Source organism: Ascaphus truei, chromosome 14 (genome assembly GCF_040206685.1).
Source record: "Ascaphus truei isolate aAscTru1 chromosome 14, aAscTru1.hap1, whole genome shotgun sequence".
Taxonomy (NCBI): domain Eukaryota; kingdom Metazoa; phylum Chordata; class Amphibia; order Anura; family Ascaphidae; genus Ascaphus; species Ascaphus truei.
The window spans coordinates 57,353,120-57,375,066 of NC_134496.1; the positions used below are offsets into that span (position 1 = coordinate 57,353,120).

The 21,947-nt window shown below is 52.9% G+C and overlaps 1 protein-coding gene across 1 annotated transcript; it reads right to left on the bottom strand.

Moving 5' to 3' along the window:
• Positions 1-457: 457 nt before the first annotated feature.
• Positions 458-20,889, bottom strand: LSG1 (large 60S subunit nuclear export GTPase 1). The gene is made up of 14 exons (XM_075571116.1): positions 20,736-20,889; positions 20,371-20,497; positions 17,751-17,871; positions 15,925-16,011; positions 15,704-15,790; positions 15,079-15,139; positions 10,553-10,729; positions 9,848-10,180; positions 8,493-8,594; positions 3,094-3,239; positions 2,536-2,657; positions 1,836-1,915; positions 1,284-1,457; positions 458-805 (listed from the first exon to the last, which is right to left on the bottom strand). Exons 1-14 carry the CDS (start codon positions 20,826-20,828, stop codon positions 626-628), a joined length of 1,890 nt encoding a protein of 629 aa, XP_075427231.1. The 5' UTR covers positions 20,829-20,889; the 3' UTR covers positions 458-625.
• Between the last annotated feature and the right edge of the window lie 1,058 nt (positions 20,890-21,947).

Genomic DNA, 21,947 nt, shown 5'->3' on the forward strand with positions numbered 1-21,947 from the left:
TATATTTCAAAGTCACCAAAGATCAGTATTGTGTCAGAGGGAATAGCCCTCTACAGCTCTCTGTGCTAAAAGTGCGAGGTGAACAGATGCAGTCACAAACATTGGAAGCTGGAGAGGATGTATTTCTCCTATGTAGCGCTGATAACAGACTGCGTTGTATATACATTTTGCAGACAAGTTCTTGTCCGAAAGAGCTTACAATGTTTTTGTCAGTTTCTAAGGCGCCGTGTTCCAGCGTTCGGAACAGAATCCGCGGAGGAATGTTGATACTTTAATCAATACGCCACAGGATAGTTATCACAGACTTCCGGAGGAGTTGCTAATCAGAGCGTGTTCTTGTTAAGATCTGCACTGGCTTCCAATGTCCCTCCGTGTTCAGCCTACAAGAAACAAAACTATTTCCCAGACCACTGGAGATAAACCGCACATTTCCCACATTCATTCCTCATTCCAGTCGTTTAGATGTAATAATATCACGTTTATTGGGCAATGCAAATCAGACAACCCCACTTTTGCACGTGTGCAATGAGACTTTGAAATGTTAAAAATCAGACAAATGTTTGCTGGAAAAATATATACAAATATAAAGTTTTTGGTTCCAGGTGAAAGTAGTCCTTTATCACGTTTATGCATCTAGGTGCTTGTTGATCCGACGTATTTTCTCCTTCTTGTTTTTGTTCCCGTGCTTTTTCCAGGGTTTTCCTGCTGCCGTCTCCGCACCGGGTGCAGGTAACGGTATTGGGCCTCTGCCGGGTGCATATCCCATTACTGTCTGAACACCTTTGGTCAGAGCACGAACATTCTCCTGTAAGATTAAGAGTGATGCGTTGGGGGGGAACAGTAAAACGAAACTCAAATGTTTAAATATACTTCGATAACAAACAGCAAACGTGTTCTATAGTGCAGCTTTTAATGATCAGCGCTCCAAATGCTGCCCCCCAAAAAGGGAATCTTTCCTTAAAAAGTGAATGTACGTACCATGGGCTGTTTTTATTCACATCTGGTGATTCATGAGCCCAATGTAAGCTGGGAAGTGTTCCCCAAATGAGCCCCACAAAGCAATGTGAGGAACACTATTTCCCATGAAAGCCGCTCACTCGCACGCCAGGCTGCTAACTGCGTTGCTGCATTGCACTTCTACATCGTGTTACTAAAGAAGTAGCACCTCTGCTGGCCGTGCACTGAAGGGGTTAAAATATGTGCAAACACATTGAAATAAAAGACGATAGAAAAGATCCCGTGTTTCCCAGTATTGAGGTTTCAGAATGGTTTGAAATAATGACCTGATGAAAAAAGGTTTTATCCACCACATTTTCAATTTGTTTGATTTTCTGGTGGCTTGGGTCCTTTGCCTCTGCGTTTTTCTGCATCTCTCTCCTCTCCTGATACCGGTCATGCTGAGGCTGAAAGTCTGACGCTTCAATCCCAAGAGGAGGGTGACAGTATAGCAGCTTGCCCTAAAAGTCAGTGAAAACATGTGGAGTTTATTGTTGCAGCTTTAAGCAGCACAATGCAACACAATGCAGCACAATGCAACACACATCTATTCTTCAATTTTACAAATAACCACACTGCTGCTATTCATTTTTCCCTAAAGCTTGCTCTTCTTGTGTTGTTTTTCTGAATCCGTAATAAACTCTGCAATAGGTAAATAAACCCACATTTGTCCGTTAGTCCTTCCGCTGCTCACAGGGCTGTAATGTACCTTTTCTGGCCATCTAAAAGTGGGCAAGTTGGCGACACTATTGCTTAAAGGTGGGAGCTATGATGACATATATTGGCCAGGAAAGACAAATGCTTTAAGGGGGAACCACCATGAACTAAAGATCACTTACACAGACATAGTCCTTCAGAATGTATCGAGCTGACCGCGGCTGGTCAGGCTGTCCGTGCGCAGTCATGAATCCTCTCATATCTGTGGGAACATTGACCATCAGATACAGTCACCGACAATTTAACATAACACCAATACATGTTCATCTTGTATGGACGTCGCTTGCTAACGGAAAGGCGCAGTGCTACGAACTCCCGCGCTCAAGCTCCCATAGAAGAGAAAGCCTTACACCTGCACGCGTTTTACACTTCACGGGACGGCCAACGGCGGTTTATATGTAGGACCGAGCACAATAACCAAATGAACGGAATATTTACAATACTAAATTAAGAAAAGAATGCTGCAATCCCTCTTGTTCTAACCCCCCAAACAACACATTCCTGTTACTGTTCATTTGTAAGGGGCCTGGGGATTTTCGCCTGTGTATTTATTCGAAATAGAATCAGGAGGGGAAAAAAAAAACGTATTCTATGTATTTAATATGTACATACATTTACAGGAAATCTGCTTTTAACAGAGCAGGAAAATTAAATATAAATAACAGCAAGAATGCTGAAATAAAAACACATCTCTAGCACTAGCAGCAAAGCCTTTAGTTTTAGCATTGCCTGCGGGGTTCAGAGGCACTTTACACCGCAGTATGAGGGACCGCTGCTGCTTTTCACACATTTAGGAAGATGATGGGAATATCTCAGACTTACACCCATACGCCGATAACAGTTCTTCCGATGTGGGCGCTCGCTCTTGATCCTCGTCTTCTCTGGGTCTGATGATATTGATGCCATAAACTGCTTCTAAAACATGTCGTGGGACCCGCTGGGCAATGTTAGCGTGTGAAGGAATATACAGCGCATACCGAATAACAAGCGCCTCCGAGCACCCAGGGCTCGGCTCGGAACACGTGCTGCGAAGGCGCTTGCAATATATTGTACCCGGTTAAGCGCGATGCAGGGGCCTGTGTCGGGATAAGAGGGAGCTCTCGGGGGACAGCTCGATATATCCCTCCTTATCACTTTGAATATCGGAAGATGCTGCTAATCAGATCTCCCTCTCCCATTGTTTCTATGTCCAGCTTTAGCCCCTTCCCTCTTTGCTTATTTAACCAATGTGTTTATCATGTCACACAGCGCTGACTACATGTTCAGCACTATTTAAAAATAAAGAAAATGAATGACAATAATAATGACATCCAAGTAGTGGAGCGCAATGTGGCACCAAACGGAAGTGAGCGTTTCATGCAACGCTTCCCAGGAAAGGATATGAGAGAAATTGGTGCAATGTGGTCTCTCATCTGGTCGATGGGGAGGATCCCAATGCAGATCATCTCGGCTTTGGTAGAGACAAACGACGGCATGACAAGTCCGGGGCAGTCACAGAGACAGAGGCCGGGCTCCACATACAGCGTCTGGAACACAAGAGAGACCCCAAACAAGGACGTTTTAATGGCTTCCTTCACCGTCCCATTCTCCAACAGAGAAGAAGGTTCAGCAAACTGATAACATTGATATTCGTTATCCAAACGAGTGCCACAAGATGCGGCTTTTCAATAACAAGATAAAGGGGAGTACGTGTCAGCGCACAGAAACATTCTTCACACGCGTGTCCTGCAACATGTTCTATAGGAGATGTACACACACGCGTGTCCTGCAACATGTTCTGTAGGAGATGTACACACACGCGTGTCCTGCAACATGTTCTGGTAGGAGATGTACACACACGCGTGTCCTGCAACATGTTCTGTAGGAGATGTACACACGCGTGTCCTGCAACATGTTCTGTAGGAGATGTATTCACCCGGTCTAACTTTAATGAAAACGTTTTCCCAACTTTGATTTGGGAAAGACTGATATTACTTGCGATCCTACGGAGTTAAATGGGATACAAATGTAATTTAGCCCACAGCACCCAGGTACTGACCAGGTTCATCCCACTTCAGTCCTATATGAATGGAAGGTGGAAAGTGTTTAACCCGTCGCCCCCGGGGAAGCAGAACTACCCACTGCCCCCGGGGAAGCAGAACAACCCGTCGCCCCCGGGGAAGCAGAACTACCCGTCGCCCCCGGGGAAGCAGAACTACCCGTCGCCCCCGGGGAAGCAGAACTACCCGTCGCCCCCGGGGAAGCAGAACTACCCACTGCCCCAGGGGAAGCAGAACTACCCCCTGCCCCCGGGGAAGCAGAACTACCCCCTGCCCCCGGGGAAGCAGAACTACCCGTCGCCCCCGGGGAAGCAGAACAACCCGTCGCCCCCGGGGAAGCAGAACAACCCGTCGCCCCCGGGGAAGCAGAACTACCCCCTGCCCCCGGGGAAGCAGAACTACCCACTGTCCCCGGGGAAGCAGAACTACCCACTGCCCCCGGGGAAGCAGAACTACCCGTCACCCCCGGGGAAGCAGAACTACCCACTGCCCCGGGGAAGCAGAACTACCCGTCGCCCCGGGGAAGCAGAACTACCCACTGCCCCGGGGAAGCAGAACTACCCGTCGCCCCCGGGGAAGCAGAACTACCCGTCGCCCCGGGGAAGCAGAACTACCCCCTGCCCCCGGGGAAGCAGAACTACCCGTCGCCCCCGGGGAAGCAGAACTACCCACTGCCCCCGGGGAAGCAGAACTACCCCCTGCCCCCGGGGAAGCAGAACTACCCGTCGCCCCCGGGGAAGCAGAACTACCCACTGCCCCCGGGGAAGCAGAACTACCCCCTGCTCCCGGGGAAGCAGAACTACCCACTGCCCCCGGGGAAGCAGAACTACCCACTGCCCCCGGGGAAGCAGAACTACCCGTCGCCCCCGGGGAAGCAGAACTACCCCCTGCCCCCGGGGAAGCAGAACTACCCACTGCCCCCGGGGAAGCAGAACTACCCGTCGCCCCCGGGGAAGCAGAACTACCCCCTGCCCCCGGGGAAGCAGAACTACCCGTCGCCCCCGGGGAAGCAGAACTACCCACTGCCCCCGGGGAAGCAGAACTACCCCCTGCTCCCGGGGAAGCAGAACTACCCACTGCCCCCGGGGAAGCAGAACTACCCGTCGCCCCCGGGGAAGCAGAACTACCCACTGCCCCCGGGGAAGCAGAACTACCCGTCGCCCCCGGGGAAGCAGAACTACCCCCTGCCCCCGGGGAAGCAGAACTACCCACTGCCCCCGGGGAAGCAGAACTACCCACTGCCCCCGGGGAAGCAGAACTACCCACTGCCCCCGGGGAAGCAGAACTACCCGTCGCCCCCGGGGAAGCATAACAACCAACTGCCCCCGGGGAAGCACAACTAGCCACTGCCCCCGGGGAAGCACAACTACCCACTGCCCCCGGGGAAGCAGAACTACCCACTGCCCCCGGGGAAGCACAACTACCCACTGCCCCCGGGGAAGCAGAACTACCCCCTGCCCCCGGGGAAGCAGAACTACCCACTGCCCCCGGGGAAGCAGAACTACCCACTGCACCCGGGGAAGCAGAACTACCCGTCGCCCCCGGGGAAGCAGAACTACCCACTGCCCCCGGGGAAGCAGAACTACCCCCTGCCAAGCAGAACTACCCCCTGCCCCCGGGGAAGCAGAACTACCCACTGCACCCGGGGAAGCAGAACTACCCACTGCCCCCGGGGAAGCAGAACTACCCGTCGCCCCCGGGGAAGCAGAACTACCCACTGCCCCCGGGGAAGCAGAACTACCCCCTGCCAAGCAGAACTACCCCCTGCCCCCGGGGAAGCAGAACTACCCACTGCCCCCGGGGAAGCAGAACTACCCACTGCCCCCGGGGAAGCAGAACTACCCACTGCCCCCGGGGAAGCAGAACTACCCGTCGCCCCCGGGGAAGCAGAACTACCCCCTGCCAAGCAGAACTACCCCCTGCCCCCGGGGAAGCAGAACTACCCCCTGCCCCCGGGGAAGCAGAACTACCCCCTGCCCCCGGGGAAGCAGAACTACCCGTCGCCCCCGGGGAAGCAGAACTACCCACTGCCCCGGGGAAGCAGAACTACCCGTCGCCCCCGGGGAAGCAGAACTACCCACTGCCCCGGGGAAGCAGAACTACCCGTCACCCCCGGGGAAGCAGAACTACCCGTCGCCCCCGGGGAAGCAGAACTACCCCCTGCCAAGCAGAACTACCCCCTGCCCCCGGGGAAGCAGAACTACCCCCTGCCCCCGGGGAAGCAGAACTACCCCCTGCCCCCGGGGAAGCAGAACTACCCGTCGCCCCCGGGGAAGCAGAACTACCCGCTGCCCCCGGGGAAGCAGAACTACCCGTCGCCCCCGGGGAAGCAGAACTACCCCCTGCCCCCGGGGAAGCAGAACTACCCACTGCCCACGGGGAAGCAGAACTACCCACTGCCCCCGGGGAAGCAGAACTACCCCCTGCCCCCGGGGAAGCAGAACTACCCCCTGCCCCCGGGGAAGCAGAACTACCCACTGCCCCCGGGGAAGCAGAACTACCCACTGCCCCCGGGGAAGCAGAACTACCCACTGCCCCCGGGGAAGCAGAACTACCCACTGCCCCCGGGGAAGCAGAACTACCCACTGCCCCCGGGGAAGCAGAACTACCCGTCGCCCCCGGGGAAGCAGAACTACCCGTCACCCCCGGGGAAGCAGAACTACCCACTGCCCCCGGGGAAGCAGAACTACCCACTGCCCCCGGGGAAGCAGAACTACCCGTCGCCCCCGGGGAAGCAGAACTACACCCTGCCCCCGGGGAAGCAGAACTACCCACTGCCCCCGGGGAAGCAGAACTACCCACTGCCCCCGGGGAAGCAGAACTACCCACTGCCCCCGGGGAAGCAGAACTACCCACTGCCCCCGGGGAAGCAGAACTACCCGTCGCCCCCGGGGAAGCAGAACTACCCCCTGCCCCCGGGGAAGCAGAACTACCCGTCGCCCCCGGGGAAGCAGAACTACCCACTGCCCCCGGGGAAGCAGAACTACCCACTGCCCCGGGGAAGCAGAACAACCCGTCGCCCCCGGGGAAGCAGAACTACCCACTGCCAAGCAGAACTACCCCCTGCCCCCGGGGAAGCAGAACTACCCACTGCCCCCGGGGAAGCAGAACTACCCCCTGCCCCCGGGGAAGCAGAACTACCCGTCGCCCCCGGGGAAGCAGAACTACCCACTGCCCCCGGGGAAACAGAACTACCCACTGCCCCCGGGGAAGCAGAACTACCCACTGCCCCCGGGGAAGCAGAACTACCCGTCACCCCCGGGGAAGCAGAACTACCCACTGCCCCCGGGGAAGCAGAACTACCCACTGCCCCCGGGGAAGCAGAACTACCCACTGCCCCGGGGAAGCAGAACTACCCGTCGCCCCCGGGGAAGCAGAACAACCCGTCGCCCCCGGGGAAGCAGAACTACCCCCTGCCCCCGGGGAAGCAGAACTACCCACTGCCCCCGGGGAAGCAGAACTACCCCCTGCCCCCGGGGAAGCAGAACTACCCCCTGCCCCCGGGGAAGCAGAACTACCCGTCACCCCCGGGGAAGCAGAACTACCCGTCGCCCCCGGGGAAGCAGAACTACCCACTGCCCCCGGGGAAGCAGAACTACCCTCTGCCCTCGGGGAAGCAGAACTACCCCCTGCCCCCGGGGAAGCAGAACTACCCACTGGCCCCGGGGAAGCAGAACTACCCGTCGCCCCCGGGGAAGCAGAACTACCCACTGCCCCCGGGGAAGCAGAACTACCCTCTGCCCCCGGGGAAGCAGAACTACCCGTCGCCCCCGGGGAAGCAGAACTACACCCTGCCCCCGGGGAAGCAGAACTACCCACTGCCCCCGGGGAAGCAGAACTACCCACTGCCCCCGGGGAAGCAGAACTACCCACTGCCCCCGGGGAAGCAGAACTACCCACTGCCCCCGGGGAAGCAGAACTACCCACTGCCCCCGGGGAAGCAGAACTACCCACTGCCCCCGGGGAAGCAGAACTACCCACTGCCCCCGGGGAAGCAGAACTACCCACTGCCCCCGGGGAAGCAGAACAACCCACTGCCCCCGGGGAAGCAGAACTACCCGTCGCCCCCGGGGAAGCAGAACTACCCACTGCCCCCGGGGAAGCAGAACTACCCACTGCCCCCGGGGAAGCAGAACTACCCACTGTCCCCGGGGAAGCAGAACTACCCACTGCCCCCGGGGAAGCAGAACTACCCGTCGCCCCAGGGGAAGCAGAACTACCCACTGCCCCCGGGGAAGCAGAACTACCCACTGCCCCCGGGGAAGCAGAACAACCCGTCGCCCCGGGGAAGCAGAACTACCCGTCGCCCCCGGGGAAGCAGAACTACCCCCTGCCCCCGGGGAAGCAGAACTACCCCCTGCCCCCGGGGAAGCAGAACAACCCGTCGCCCCCGGGGAAGCAGAACTACCCCCTGCCCCCGGGGAAGCAGAACTACCCCCTGCCCCCGGGGAAGCAGAACTACCCACTGTCCCCGGGGAAGCAGAACTACCCACTGTCCCCGGGGATGCAGAACTACCCCCTGCCCCCGGGGAAGCAGAACAACCCACTGCCCCTGGGGAAGCAGAACTACCCGTCGCCCCCGGGGAAGCAGAACAACCCGTCGCCCCCGGGGAAGCAGAACTACCCCCTGCCCCCGGGGAAGCAGAACTACCACCTGCCCCCGGGGAAGCAGAACTACCCCCTGCCCCCGGGGAAGCATTATAAAATGACTTTATAATGAATTTGCACAGAAGCAGGTACCTGGAAGTGCTTTGTGTGTCCTGGTGTCGCTGATACAGAAACCTTCTTGTTTCCAAGGATTGTGTTGATCGTTGAACTCTTACCGACGTTGGGATAACCCACCTGGAAAATGCAGGGAAAACAGCATGTGACACACATAACATACGTAACATACATAACATACATAACATACGTAACATACATAACATACGTAACATACCTAACACCGACAGCCTGCAGCACAGACCATGAGCGGAATGACGGTGTTTATAGAGTGAAACCCTCTCACTTACTGCTCATTATCAGGGGCTCAAATCACTATTTAATAATGTACACAAAGTAATATCCCAGGTGTGCAACATCAGCAGAGAACACACACACACGTATGGATAGGACTGTGTCTGTATACACACCACACACACGTATGGATAGGGCTGTGTTTGTATACACACACACACACGTATGGATAGGGCTGTGTCTGTACACACACACACACACACACACTCGTATGGATAGGACTGTATCTGTACACACACACACACACACACGGATAGGACTGTATCTGTACACACACACACACACGGATAGGACTGTATGTGTCTGTATAATGAAGCATATCATGAGAAACTGCTATGTAATTAGATGAGCAAGTTTGACTTTTTAGAATCGAATAGCCCCAAACCTCGGCAAACTGAGAAAAATGTAGCAAATAGCACTGAATAAAATATTGCGCAGATTGTCGAGAATCAGATAGTCGGATTTCAAAAATACAAACTAGCTCATCTTCAATAATGATTATAGTGATGAATCTGGAAGATAAATGACTCCAACCCTGGGACATCAAGTCCTGAGGCTGATACTGTGCCCTGATCCGCCGTTAAAACAGCCATACAAGTTTACTTTTAAATGAATAATTAAAAAAAAAAACATCATTTTTGATGATAGATTTGAAGCCGGGGTCTCCGGAGCCAAACGGTGCTGATTTCAGCCCCAGGGACCCCCTGCTTCCTAGGATACTTACCTCCGTAGGGGGCGCCGGTATCTCTGCGGAGTTCAAAAATCCCGGTCACACTGGCCAATAGGAAGCTGCAACGGATGACATCATGCCTTCCTATTGGCCCGCGGGACATTTAAACGCCGCCATTATGTTAGGCACACAGTTTCTCTGCCTGCAGATGCCAGCACCCCCTACGGAGCTATCTATGGAAGCAGGGGTCCCCACAGCTCAGCTCCCGAGAGCCCTTGTAATAACACACATATAAAAGTGTACCCCATATTGCTGCTTTAACTGCAATAGACATGAAATAGCAGTGACCCCTGGATCTGGGTGTGTTACCCCACATGGAAGCGTGATGAATCTGCCCCGTAGAACTCACCAACCCCACCGTGATCTGACCCGCTTTGATCTTCTCCCCCTTGTGTATCGCTTTGAATATCTCCAGGAGCTCGTCTTTCTGCACCAAATGGCTGTGGTTACAGATCCCTTTGTCCTGTGCTCTCACAGGTTCATGGTCCATGGAGTTTATTTCATCATCCGCGTCCTCAGAGCAGGTCTGCCAATTTTCATCCTCCTCACAGTCTTCATACTCATCACTTTCATCATCACTAGGCACGTTTGCTGTTCCACTCGGGTTCTTATCTCCGTCCTGATTCTCCCCTTCATCTGTAGACTCGTCATCTTCCTCCGTAGCCTCCATGAGATCATCCCCCTGGTTACACAGAACATGCAGATAACAAAGACTGTCCAATAATCACTTCTAAAGCGCCCGCCCACGCTCAGGGGGAACATACTCTGGGGGTGGACATGGTATTAGAGAAATGTTAAAAGAAAAAAACCCACCAATAGTAATAAAACTACGACTGGTAAGAGAATAAATAAAAGCATCTAAAAAACGGCACAATAAGGCTCCATTTGGAGCTAGATTATAAGCCATACAAATAGCACATTTATCAGTAAATATTTTGAACCATACCGTATTTACTGCGGCCTCGCTAACAATACATACATGTATAGAGAAGTGTGAAACTCAGCTGGGTTATGTTCTGCAAAGGAATATTCCGGACCGGGCTAATTAACCCACCTTCACTTCTCCACTTAGCCGTTCTCCTTCTGCCAAAGCCGACCAGAATACGACTTTAATCCCCTCCTTCTCAAAGAACTGGGCCCAGGCGCGGCGCTGCTGCGGCAGCAACAGATCCGCCTTGTTTATTAGAATTATGTTTTCTTTGTGCCGATTTATTTCTTTTACATATCGCTCCTAAAAGAGACATTTTTAGAAAACAGCGGGAGGAATTTGTTGCAGCAGAGATTGCTGCCGGCTCAGAGCTTCACAATAGGTACTGTGACGGGAGGGGGTAACCTGGCTCACAAATAAAGCTTAGGCCCGGTTTTGGTTACCCCTGATCCGTGTATAAGGGTCCAAGAGTTAGCTCTTGGGCCAGTAAGATTGTATCTTTACCATGTGCTACCTGTAATAAAAGTATTTTTTGTGTTTTTCCCTCTCCAGGGATGCCAGCGAGCAGGTATTGCTAGGGGATGGGTTTCAAGGGGGGGGTTTGGGGAGAAAGTGTTGTCAGAATGTGCCTATCTAGTCAGGGTCCAGAGTTGCGGGTTCCGCTAAAAATGTACCCAGGAATCCGGTCCGATTCCTGGATACACGTAGGCACATCGTCCCGGCAATATCGCCCCTGGAAAATGCTTTCGCGACTCACTCTAGGGTCCCTGCTTCAGCATAGCACAGAAAGAAGAATGAGGCACAGGGATGAAGAGGAATCCCTGTAGCCGAGGGAATCCTTAGGTTAAGGGGGGTACCCCAGTTAGTGCCAAGGTGTCCCAGAACCTGTATTGGGTTTGTGGGTGCCCCAACCGAATATGAGGTACCCCAAAATGTATGCTGTAATAAAGTATGACTTCTGGTGTTTATTACATTTACTATAAGGCTCTCTGCCGGTAGTCTGGGCATATGTTTAAGGTGCCAGCTAGTCTGCATAGAATCCGTACATGAAAGAGGATACGGGATGTTGGGAGGTGTCGGGGTGCTAAGTGGACGGACCACGGCGGAGTACTGGGTCCGGAGAACAGAGACCCCCGAGTGTAGAAGTTTGGATATCCTAACAACATCTGTGTGGAAATTGCGGTCTTTTGTCTGAGAAAGTGTGAGTCCCCATGTTGCTGAATCCCAGAAATTACAAACATCTCTGGAACATATTACACTATGTATATTATTTTTTTCATTCCACATATGGTGATATTTGCGCTCCCCAAAGCTACCTACACAAATTGTCTAGAGGAAAATTTGGACCTTTTCTTCATGGGGTTGAGCTGCGATTTTTTCACTTTATTCATTATACACATTTGCTCTTTCACTTATATAAGTGCATTGTATATACCTCTCAGTGATTGTATTTTTTTAAATTTAATTTTATCACTGTTACACACTCTGTATAGGAGCGCCTAAAACCACTTTGTTTTTCACTGGCTCTTCCTCTTTGCCAGAACATACGTCCCGCCCACCGGGCGTCCCGAGCCGGCCCCCTGCCTCTGACATCAACCAGATGAGCCCCGCTCTGATTGGCTGGTCGGACATGTTCCCACGTTCTGAGTGGCCGAAAGGCCCTGTCCACGATAACACACAGGATACAGTAGTCTCTAAAAGCGGCTGCCGCAGATCAGAGCTCCTCTCAGTCTTTTCAGACTTCCAGATAGTCTTGGGACTGGTCCGGTGAAGCACCGGTAAGGTTTCCCAGGGGCATTGCGGTGCCAGGGAATTCCTAGCCAGAGCTGGGGACTTGTCCTGAGGAGGGAAGTACCTGTTCCAGGCTTATTCCAGTGACATGGAGTGAAGCTAAGCCTTTGCTGAAGCAGGCGCCTTGCCCCTAGGAACGCCACGTTTTTACCCCCAGACCCAAAGTAAGTGTCTATATTCTCTGTGTTTTGTGTTTCTGTGTTTCCGAGGTTTTATCCAAATAAACCTCATTTTGTTTCACTGCCTTGTTTTTCCTTGTGACCGATCCCTTAAATATAAATGGTGTTAAAAGACCTGGGCTACAGTGACAGGTACACGCACCTGTGCAGCACAGAGCACATTTGTGCTGAAACTGCTCAGCAATCGCTTTTCTTTCTTCCCTAAAGATACCTTGGAGAAGAGTACGAGGTCCCGCCTCTGCCTAATTGACTAGTGGAGGTTGCAAAGGGGCAAAGAAAATGGTTGTGGAAACAAAGAAGACAAAGAGACTTCGCCCTGGTCGGCACTCGCTTCCAAACCATCGGTATAGTTGACCCATCTACACATATAATAATAGGTTAATTAACAAAAATGTTGGCAACTAGTCAGAACGTCGGCACAGAGTCCGTGCAGGAGCGGGTCTGATACTGCAGCGTAACGTGTCCGCGGCCCAGAGACGCTCAGCTCCGACGTCCGTGCAGGAGCGGGTCTGATACTGCAGCGTAACGGGTCCGCGGCCCAGAGACGCTCAGCTCCGACGTCCGTGCAGGAGCGGGTCTGATACTGCAGCGTAATGGGTCCGCGGCCCAGAGACGCTCAGCTCCGACGTCCGTGCAGGAGCGGGTCTGATACTGCAGCGTAACGGGTCCGCGGCCCAGAGACGCTCAGCTCCGACGTCCGTGCAGGAGCGGGTCTGATACTGCAGCGTAACGGGTCAGCGGCCCAGAGACAGGGAGGCGCAGGTCCGACGTCCGTGCAGGAGCGGGTCTGATACTGCAGCCTGTGTCCGCGGCCCAGAGACAGGGAGGCGCAGGTCCGACGTCCGTGCAGGAGCGGGTCTGATACTGCAGCCTGTATCCGCGGCCCAGAGACAGGGAGGCGCAGGTCCGACGTCCGTGCAGGAGCGGGTCTGATACTGCAGCGTAATGGGTCCGCGGCCCAGAGACGCTCAGCTCCGACGTCCGTGCAGGAGCGGGTCTGATACTGCAGCGTAATGGGTCCGCCGCCCAGATACGCTCAGCTCCGACGTCCGTGCAGGAGCGGGTCTGATACTGCAGCGTAACGGGTCCGCGGCCCAGATACGCTCAGCTCCGACGTCCGTGCAGGAGCGGGTCTGATACTGCAGCGTAATGGGTCCGCCGCCCAGAGACGCTCAGCTCCGACGTCCGTGCAGGAGCGGGTCTGATACTGCAGCCTGTGTCCGCGGCCCAGAGACAGGGAGGCGCAGGTCCGACGTCCGTGCAGGAGCGGGTCTGATACTGCAGCGTAATGGGTCCGCCGCCCAGAGACGCTCAGCTCCGACGTCCGTGCAGGAGCGGGTCTGATACTGCAGCGTAATGGGTCCGCCGCCCAGAGACACTCAGGTCCGACGTCCGTGCAGGAGCGGGTCTGATACTGCAGCCTGTGTCCGCGGCCCAGAGACAGGGAGACGCAGGTCCGACGTCCGTGCAGGAGCGGGTCTGATACTGCAGCCTGTGTCCGCGGCCCAGAGACAGGGAGGCGCAGGTCCGACGTCCGTGCAGGAGCGGGTCTGATACTGCAGCCTGTGTCCGCGGCCCAGAGACAGGGAGGCGCAGGTCCGACGTCCGTGCAGGAGCGGGTCTGATACTGCAGCCTGTGTCCGCGGCCCAGAGACAGGGAGGCGCAGGTCCGACGTCCGTGCAGGAGCGGGTCTGATACTGCAGCCTGTGTCCGCGGCCCAGAGACAGGGAGGCGCAGGTCCGACGTCCGTGCAGGAGCGGGTCTGATACTGCAGCCTGTATCCGCGGCCCAGAGACAGGGAGGCGCAGGTCCGACGTCCGTGCAGGAGCGGGTCTGATACTGCAGCCTGTGTCCGCGGCCCAGAGACAGGGAGGCGCAGGTCCGACGTCCGTGCAGGAGCGGGTCTGATCATATTACTAGTCGCCAGCATTTGCCAGTTTATACTAACGTTGTTGCGAGATAATAGGCACTACGTGTGGTGGATCCGACGGGGAATACTTACTCACCACTGTCCCCGTCCCTGAGCAATGACGCACAATGATCCCAATCAGCACATATATTGAACTCATTGTGTTCTCTGCATTGGGAGTTTTATACACGGCCCGATGATTTATATCCATGTTTGTCTATTTAGCCAAGCACCATTCATTTTATTTTTGATTACATTAAGATTGATTTTATTTAAACTTAATTTGCTGTTCACTGGTCGCAAACCGACCGCTTCCATCTGTTCGGTCTGTAATTGGGACTACACCCAAATTAAACAGACTTCACTTAAGTGCATTTTTGTTAATTAACCTATTTGGAGATAGGTAAACTATAGCGATGGTTTGGAAGCGAGTGCAGACCGGGCAAAGTCTCTCTCCTCTTTATCTTCACTGATTTTCTAAACACAGATTACAATGTGTTATGTGTAGTAATACTGTAATATACTGTAATATAAATATAGAGTCGGTATAAACAAGATCTTTGCATAGAAAATGGAGAGAATGAAAAGGGATTTAATTCTCATAGAACCAGAATCGAGTGAAACTGTTCCACGGAATCATTCCCCATGTGTGCGGGTAGGAGGCGCAGTAGGACCAGCGCACCACGCAGCAATCTTTAAATCTGCACCAGGAGTGTTGGAAGAGGCCTTTGAAATCCCTTCATGACCTTTCCCCCAGAAATCTGTCACTTACCAAATCCTGACATCGGAACAGAAGCGGATTCCGAGCATCCACAATCTGCACCACAATATCACTGCAACGTAAAGGAAACGCAGCGTTAGAACACATCACAGCAGCTAAGATCTCAGGGGGGGCTGCACGTCGCAGCTCAGATCTCAGGGGGGGCTGCACGTCGCAGCTCAGATCTCAGGGGGGCTGCACGTCGCAGCTCAGATCTCAGGGGGGCTGCACGTCGCAGCTCAGATCTCAGGGGGGCTGCACGTCGCCGCTCAGATCTAAGCTCAGGTAAGTGTTTCTCTACTTGTAGTTTAGGTGGCAAAAAGCAGGATTACCAACTCACATTTTAACTCCTAGCAAGCAATACGGTGTCTAAAGAGGAAAAGCATTGATACGCCGAGGCATAAGATCAATGTTTTCGCTTGTAGTCTTCACACTTCCTGGGTTTGCTTACCAGTGAGAACCCATCTCCCATACATAATATTAATTACAAAATGGCATTTTAATTCATGGTGACCAGACTTTAATATTATTATCTGAAAACACCATCACAAACCTCTAAAAGCCCAAGCATGTCACTATTGATAATGTGCATAAGGCACATACATCGTAACCAGCTCGTAGAAGCTGAAAACTTTACCTTCTCTCAATGACTCTCCACAGCTGACGCCAGAAGTCCAGATTGCGTTCGAATGGTGTCAGAATCAGCTTTTTTTCCTCCTCTAACCTGGTGTATGTTAAAGAGCATGATACAGGTGAACTCTAGCCGTCCTCAAACCGAAATCACAAAACGCCTTAGTGGCTAGTTACATAATGCTCTGTATACTGTACGTAGCGCGCAATAATTATCTGTATACGTACTGCGCAAGCTGCCGTCTCCACTCCAAAAAGCTCTCTCTCTCAGAGTGGGTAAGAATTTCTGCGCTGGTGCTCTCATCCCAGTAGGGCCTGGAATGATCACATTAAAATATCCACATTAGTTTGAGGGTTTATTTTCTCAACCAGAATAGAGGCTCAGAAACCCAACTGAACGAATGGAAGTTCTGTGTGTGTGTGTAACGTTTGGGTGGCTCCGGCTGCTTGAATTCTACCCCGAAAACATTAACTTAAGTTAAAGGTCTACAATCTGAAACATAACAAGTCTCATTTAATAAACTAAGGCACAGAAGGCCGAGGTCGCCGTGGTGATCCTTTCTTCCATGTAGTAACAGAGGAGGGAGAGGGAATATTACATGTAGTAAGAGGAGAGGGAGTATTACATGTAGTAACAGAGGAGGGAGAGGGAGGAGGGGGTGCGATACCTTTTATTGGTAGTTGAAATGTTAGAAGTTTTCCAACCTCTCAAGTTCTTCATCGGGTTTGGCAGAAATACAGAAACACAATATTATATACAATGTGTGTAAGAGGGAGATCTGGTTACAGTGGATAAGGTACAAACAGTAGTGGTGTGAAAATGAACAGTAGAGACATAAAAGGCTTGTACGTATGTATGTATATACAGTGGTGTGAAAAGGAAAGTACACCCTCTTTGAATTCTATGGTTTTACATATCAGGGAATAATAACAATCATCTGTTCCTTAGCAGGTCTTAAAATTAGGTAAATACAACTTCAGGTGAACAACAACACAGACATATTACACAACAACACAGACATATTACACAACAACACGGACATATTACACAGTGTCATGATTTATTTAACAAAAATAAAGCCAAAATGGAGAAGCCACAGAGCACGCACACACACACACACACCCACACACACACATAATGCAGTCCGCTGGACCCGCAATCCGACGGTCCGTTAACAGGAGGCATTCCATCGGAAAAACGAGGCCCGCCTGTACATACATAAATATATATGTATATGTGAGTGTGTATGCATGTATATATGTGTATGTGAGCGTGTATGCATGTATATATGTGTATGTGAGCGTGTATGCATGTATATATGTGTATGTGAGCGTGTATGCATGTATATATGTGTATGTGAGCGTGTATGCATGTATATATGTGTATGTGAGCGTGTATGCATGTATATATGTGTATGTGAGCGTGTATGCATGTATATATGTGTATGTGAGCGTGTATGCATGTATATATGCACTATGCTCTGGTAACATTCGTTATATAGATAACTAGACATTAAAATAATTATGGTGGGTTTATATATAGATATTTATACACAAACTGTCCCATTCCACTCCCCCTGCCTTACTGTCTAGCCCACTTTTGCATTGAAATAGAGAAAAGCCTTTTATGTCTCTACTGTTGATTTTCACACCAGGTTACCTATTTGTACCTTATCTTATTTCCCACTTCCTCTTAACATCCACTGTAACCAGATCTCCCTCTTACTGTACATGCACTGTATATAATACTGTGTTTCTGTATCTCTGCCAAACCCGATGAAGAACTCAGAGAGGTTCGAAAACTTGGAACATTTCATCTACTTGTTGGTCCAATGAAAGATATCATACCCCCTTACTCCCTCCTTTGTTACTACTTAATACAATAAAGTTTTATTAATGACCTTTAAAAAACTAAGTAATCATAATAAAGGAAAGCAGACATTTAATTCTCCCTTTATTACTCTCACACAAAAAAAAACTTTGTTTGCCATCACGATCATCTTCAAAACTGAAAAGACTCATGCAACATTTACCAAAACAAACTGCATTCTCACCTTCTTGGAATACATAAAAACTGTTTGTTCTCCTCCTGGAGTTTATTAATTTGCCTGCTCTCCTCAGCCGTTAGCAAACCAGTTCTGGCTTCCGCAGGGACAAACTTAATATTAAGTTTTTCTAAAATAGAAAAAAAGAGAGAGAGAGTCATCAGCAGAACCGACAGGGCCCGTCACACGCAGCAAAGGAACCGACAGGGCCCGTCACACGCAGCAAAGGAACCGACAGGGCCCGTCACACGCAGCAACGGAACCGACTGGGCCCGTCACACGCAGCAACGGAACCGACTGGGCCCGTCACACGCAGCAACGGAACCGACTGGGCCCGTCACACGCAGCAACGGAACCGACTGGGCCCGTCACACGCAGCAACGGAACCGACAGGGCCCGTCACACGCAGCAGCAAAGGAACCGACAGGACCCGTCACACGCAGCAAAGGAACCGACTGGACCCGTCACACGCAGCAAAGGAACCGACTGGGACCGTCACACGCAGCAAAGGAACCGACTGGGCCCGTCACACGCAGCAAAGGAACCGACAGGGCACGTCACACGCAGCAGCAAAGGAACCGACAGGGCCCGTCACACGCAGCAGCAAAGGAACCGACAGGGCCGTCACACGCAGCAGCAAAGGAACCGACAGGGCCCGTCACACGCAGCAGCAAAGGAACCGACAGGGCCCGTCACACGCAGCAGCAAAGGAACCGACAGGGCCCGTCACACGCAGCAGCAAAGGAACCGACAGGGCCCGTCACACGCAGCAGCAACGGAACCGACAGGGCCCGTCACACGCAGCAAAGGAACCGACAGGGCCCGTCACACGCAGCAAAGGAACCGACAGGGCCCGTCACACGCAGCAACGGAACCGACTGGGCCCGTCACACGCAGCAACGGAACCGACTGGGCCCGTCACACGCAGCAACGGAACCGACAGGGCCCGTCACACGCAGCAACACAACCGACTGGGCCCGTCACACGCAGCAACGGAACCGACAGGGCCCGTCACACGCAGCAGCAAAGGAACCGACAGGACACGTCACACGCAGCAAAGGAACCGACTGGGACCGTCACACGCAGCAAAGGAACCGACAGGGCCCGTCACACGCAGCAAAGGAACCGACAGGGCCCGTCACACGCAGCAAAGGAACCGACTGGGCCCGTCACACGCAGCAAAGGAACCGACAGGGCACGTCACACGCAGCAGCAAAGGAACCGACAGGGCCCGTCACACGCAGCAGCAAAGGAACCGACAGGGCCCGTCACACGCAGCAGCAAAGGAACCGACAGGGCCCGTCACACGCAGCAGCAAAGGAACCGACAGGGCCCGTCACACGCAGCAGCAACGGAACCGACAGGGCCCGTCACACGCAGCAAAGGAACCGACAGGGCCCGTCACACGCAGCAAAGGAACCGACAGGGCCCGTCACACGCAGCAAAGGAACCGACTGGGCCCGTCACACGCAGCAGCAACGGAACCGACAGGGCCCGTCACACGCAGCAGCAACGGAACCGACAGGGCCCGTCACACGCAGCAAAGGAACCGACAGGGCCCGTCACACGCAGCAAAGGAACCGACAGGGCCCGTCACACGCAGCAAAGGAACCGACAGGGCCCGTCACACGCAGCAAAGGAACCGACAGGGCCCGTCACACGCAGCAAAGGAACCGACAGGGCCCGTCACACGCAGCAAAGGAACCGACAGGACCCGTCACACGCAGCAAAGGAACCGACTGGGCCCGTCACACGCAGCAAGGGAACAGACAGGGCCCGTCACACGCAGCAAAGGAACCGACAGGGCCCGTCACACGCAGCAACGGAACCGACTGGGCCCGTCACACGCAGCAGCAAAGGAACCGACAGGGCCCGTCACACGCAGCAGCAAAGGAACCGACAGGGCCCGTCACACGCAGCAAAGGAACCGACAGGGCCCGTCACACGCAGCAAAGGAACCGACAGGGCCCGTCACACGCAGCAAAGGAACCGACAGGGCCCGTCACACGCAGCAAAGGAACCGACAGGGCACGTCACACACAGCAGCAAAGGAACCGACAGGGCCCGTCACACGCAGCAAGGGAACCGACAGGGCCCGTCACACGCAGCAGCAAAGGAACCGACAGGGCCCGTCACACGCAGCAAAGGAACCGACTGGGCCCGTCACACGCAGCAAAGGAACCGACTGGGCCCGTCGCACAGCAAAGGAACATGACGTCACCCGGCTGGCTCGCCCTCATTGGCTGGACCGCCGGGGGGGCGTGTCCAGCTCTCCGTCGCCAGTTCAAAACACAATTTTCTTGTATTTAGAAGTTCTGGTCGAGCAACGCGGCAGCCAAGGCAGTTAGTGGGGCCGGCTCCATTGAGGGGCGGTTCTTGTTCCTTTCAACACACGCCATAGCGTGCGCTGTAGCAGGCACCGGGGACCTAGCTTTAGATGTAGTGTGTGCACAACCAGTTAACAATTGGAAAATGTGGTACAGACTTTCACATTGTGCAACATACTAGGAATAGAAGATCCTACATGTTCCAAATTAGTCCTACATTTTGACTCGCACTGTGAAGCTACTTTATCTGCTTTATTTAGATCAATGTAAATCATGAACATGTGACATGTATCTCAACTTACCAGCAACAAATTCTGTTCCTGCCAGCTCTGCGGTTGCGAGGAAATCATCAATGGAGCTTTGCTCTGTCACAGACTGCAGATTCAGCCGACCCCAGTCATAGCCATCATTTAACTCACTGGTGTGGAGCTGCAAGAAACCATTTATTAGGTAAGTGATAGAGAACCTGTCTGAAACATTTCAGCACCTGAACATCATAGATACTGTGGTAGAAAAGAATGTAATTTATTAATAAAATCTCTATTCCTTATTTACTGATATCATTAGTTTTTCCTTATTTTTACTACCAATTCTTGACTTTCATATTATTTGCGGTCAGGACATGGGGCTGTCGTGACTATATGGCGATATGAGTGTGGGCAGGTACCCAGTTGTCCCTGGCTTTGAGCCCCCGGTGGCTCTGGTTCCGGTCCCGGATCAGGGCTCTCCCCAGGCTGCACGCTGCCTTCTTCTTCCCCATCTCCGCAGCAATACGCGCAGGGCGGCGGAAGTGAGGCGCCAGGGACGAGATCACGTGCGGACCGGAAGCAGTGCTGGTCAGACCATGCTGTTTCCGGGCAAACCCGTGTGCAAGAGGTGAATCGCATTCACAAAGACCACGCGAGAGAGATGTCTGGGGTCACAGGAACTGCGTAAGAGACTTGTGCGCCCTTCTGCTGCTTACACCTCCAAAGACCACTGTACGGAATAGGTAAGTGCACCCCTACCTGAAGAGTGGTACATTCCACTTTGGTGTTATTATCTGAACTCTCCGGCAGCCGCACTGGTTGGTGAGAAATGGTTCCGTTTACAGACTGTAAACAAACAAGTGAAGTCTCTGCTCAGATCCCTGGTATTGTTGATAAATAAGTTTTTAAAGAGCCCAACTCACTTATTGTCACAGATACCACTTATTCTCACAGAGTCCCACTTATTCTCACAGAGTCCCACTTATTCTCACAGAGTCCCACTTATTCTCACAGAGTCCCACTTATTCTCACAGAGTCCCACTTATTCTCACAGAGTCCCACTTATTCTCACAGAGTCCCACTTATTCTCACAGAGTCCCACTTATTCTCACAGAGTCCCACTTATTCTCACAGAGTCCCACTTATTCTCACAGAGTCCCACTTATTCTCACAGAGTCCCACTTATTCTCACAGAGTCCCACTTATTGTCATCGAGTCCCACTTATTGTCACTGAGTCCCACTTATTTGGACTAAATGACAATCATTGCTTTTATATACTTTTAACAGTGATTCCCCCACCCAGTGGGAGATTTGGCCATTACTGGTCGTGTGGTGCATGATACCTGCTGGTAACAGGAGGGCCGAGTCGTCCGCCGGTGGTAGTGGGGACACAGGAACAGGCTTTTGGGGTTCATACTCAGCATATCTCTTTAGCAGTGCAGCGCCTCCATCTGCCATAGGCTCCAGGAACTGAAGGTGATTCCCACGGTAGAATATTACCTCTCCCCCCAGTAAAGTCACGCACCAGGTAGGAGGTATATAACAGGAACGGTTTATTGTCCTCACTGTACAGCACAGTAACAAGCAGGCTTCTGCCCGATGCAGTAACTCTCAGCTACGACCTGAAGGA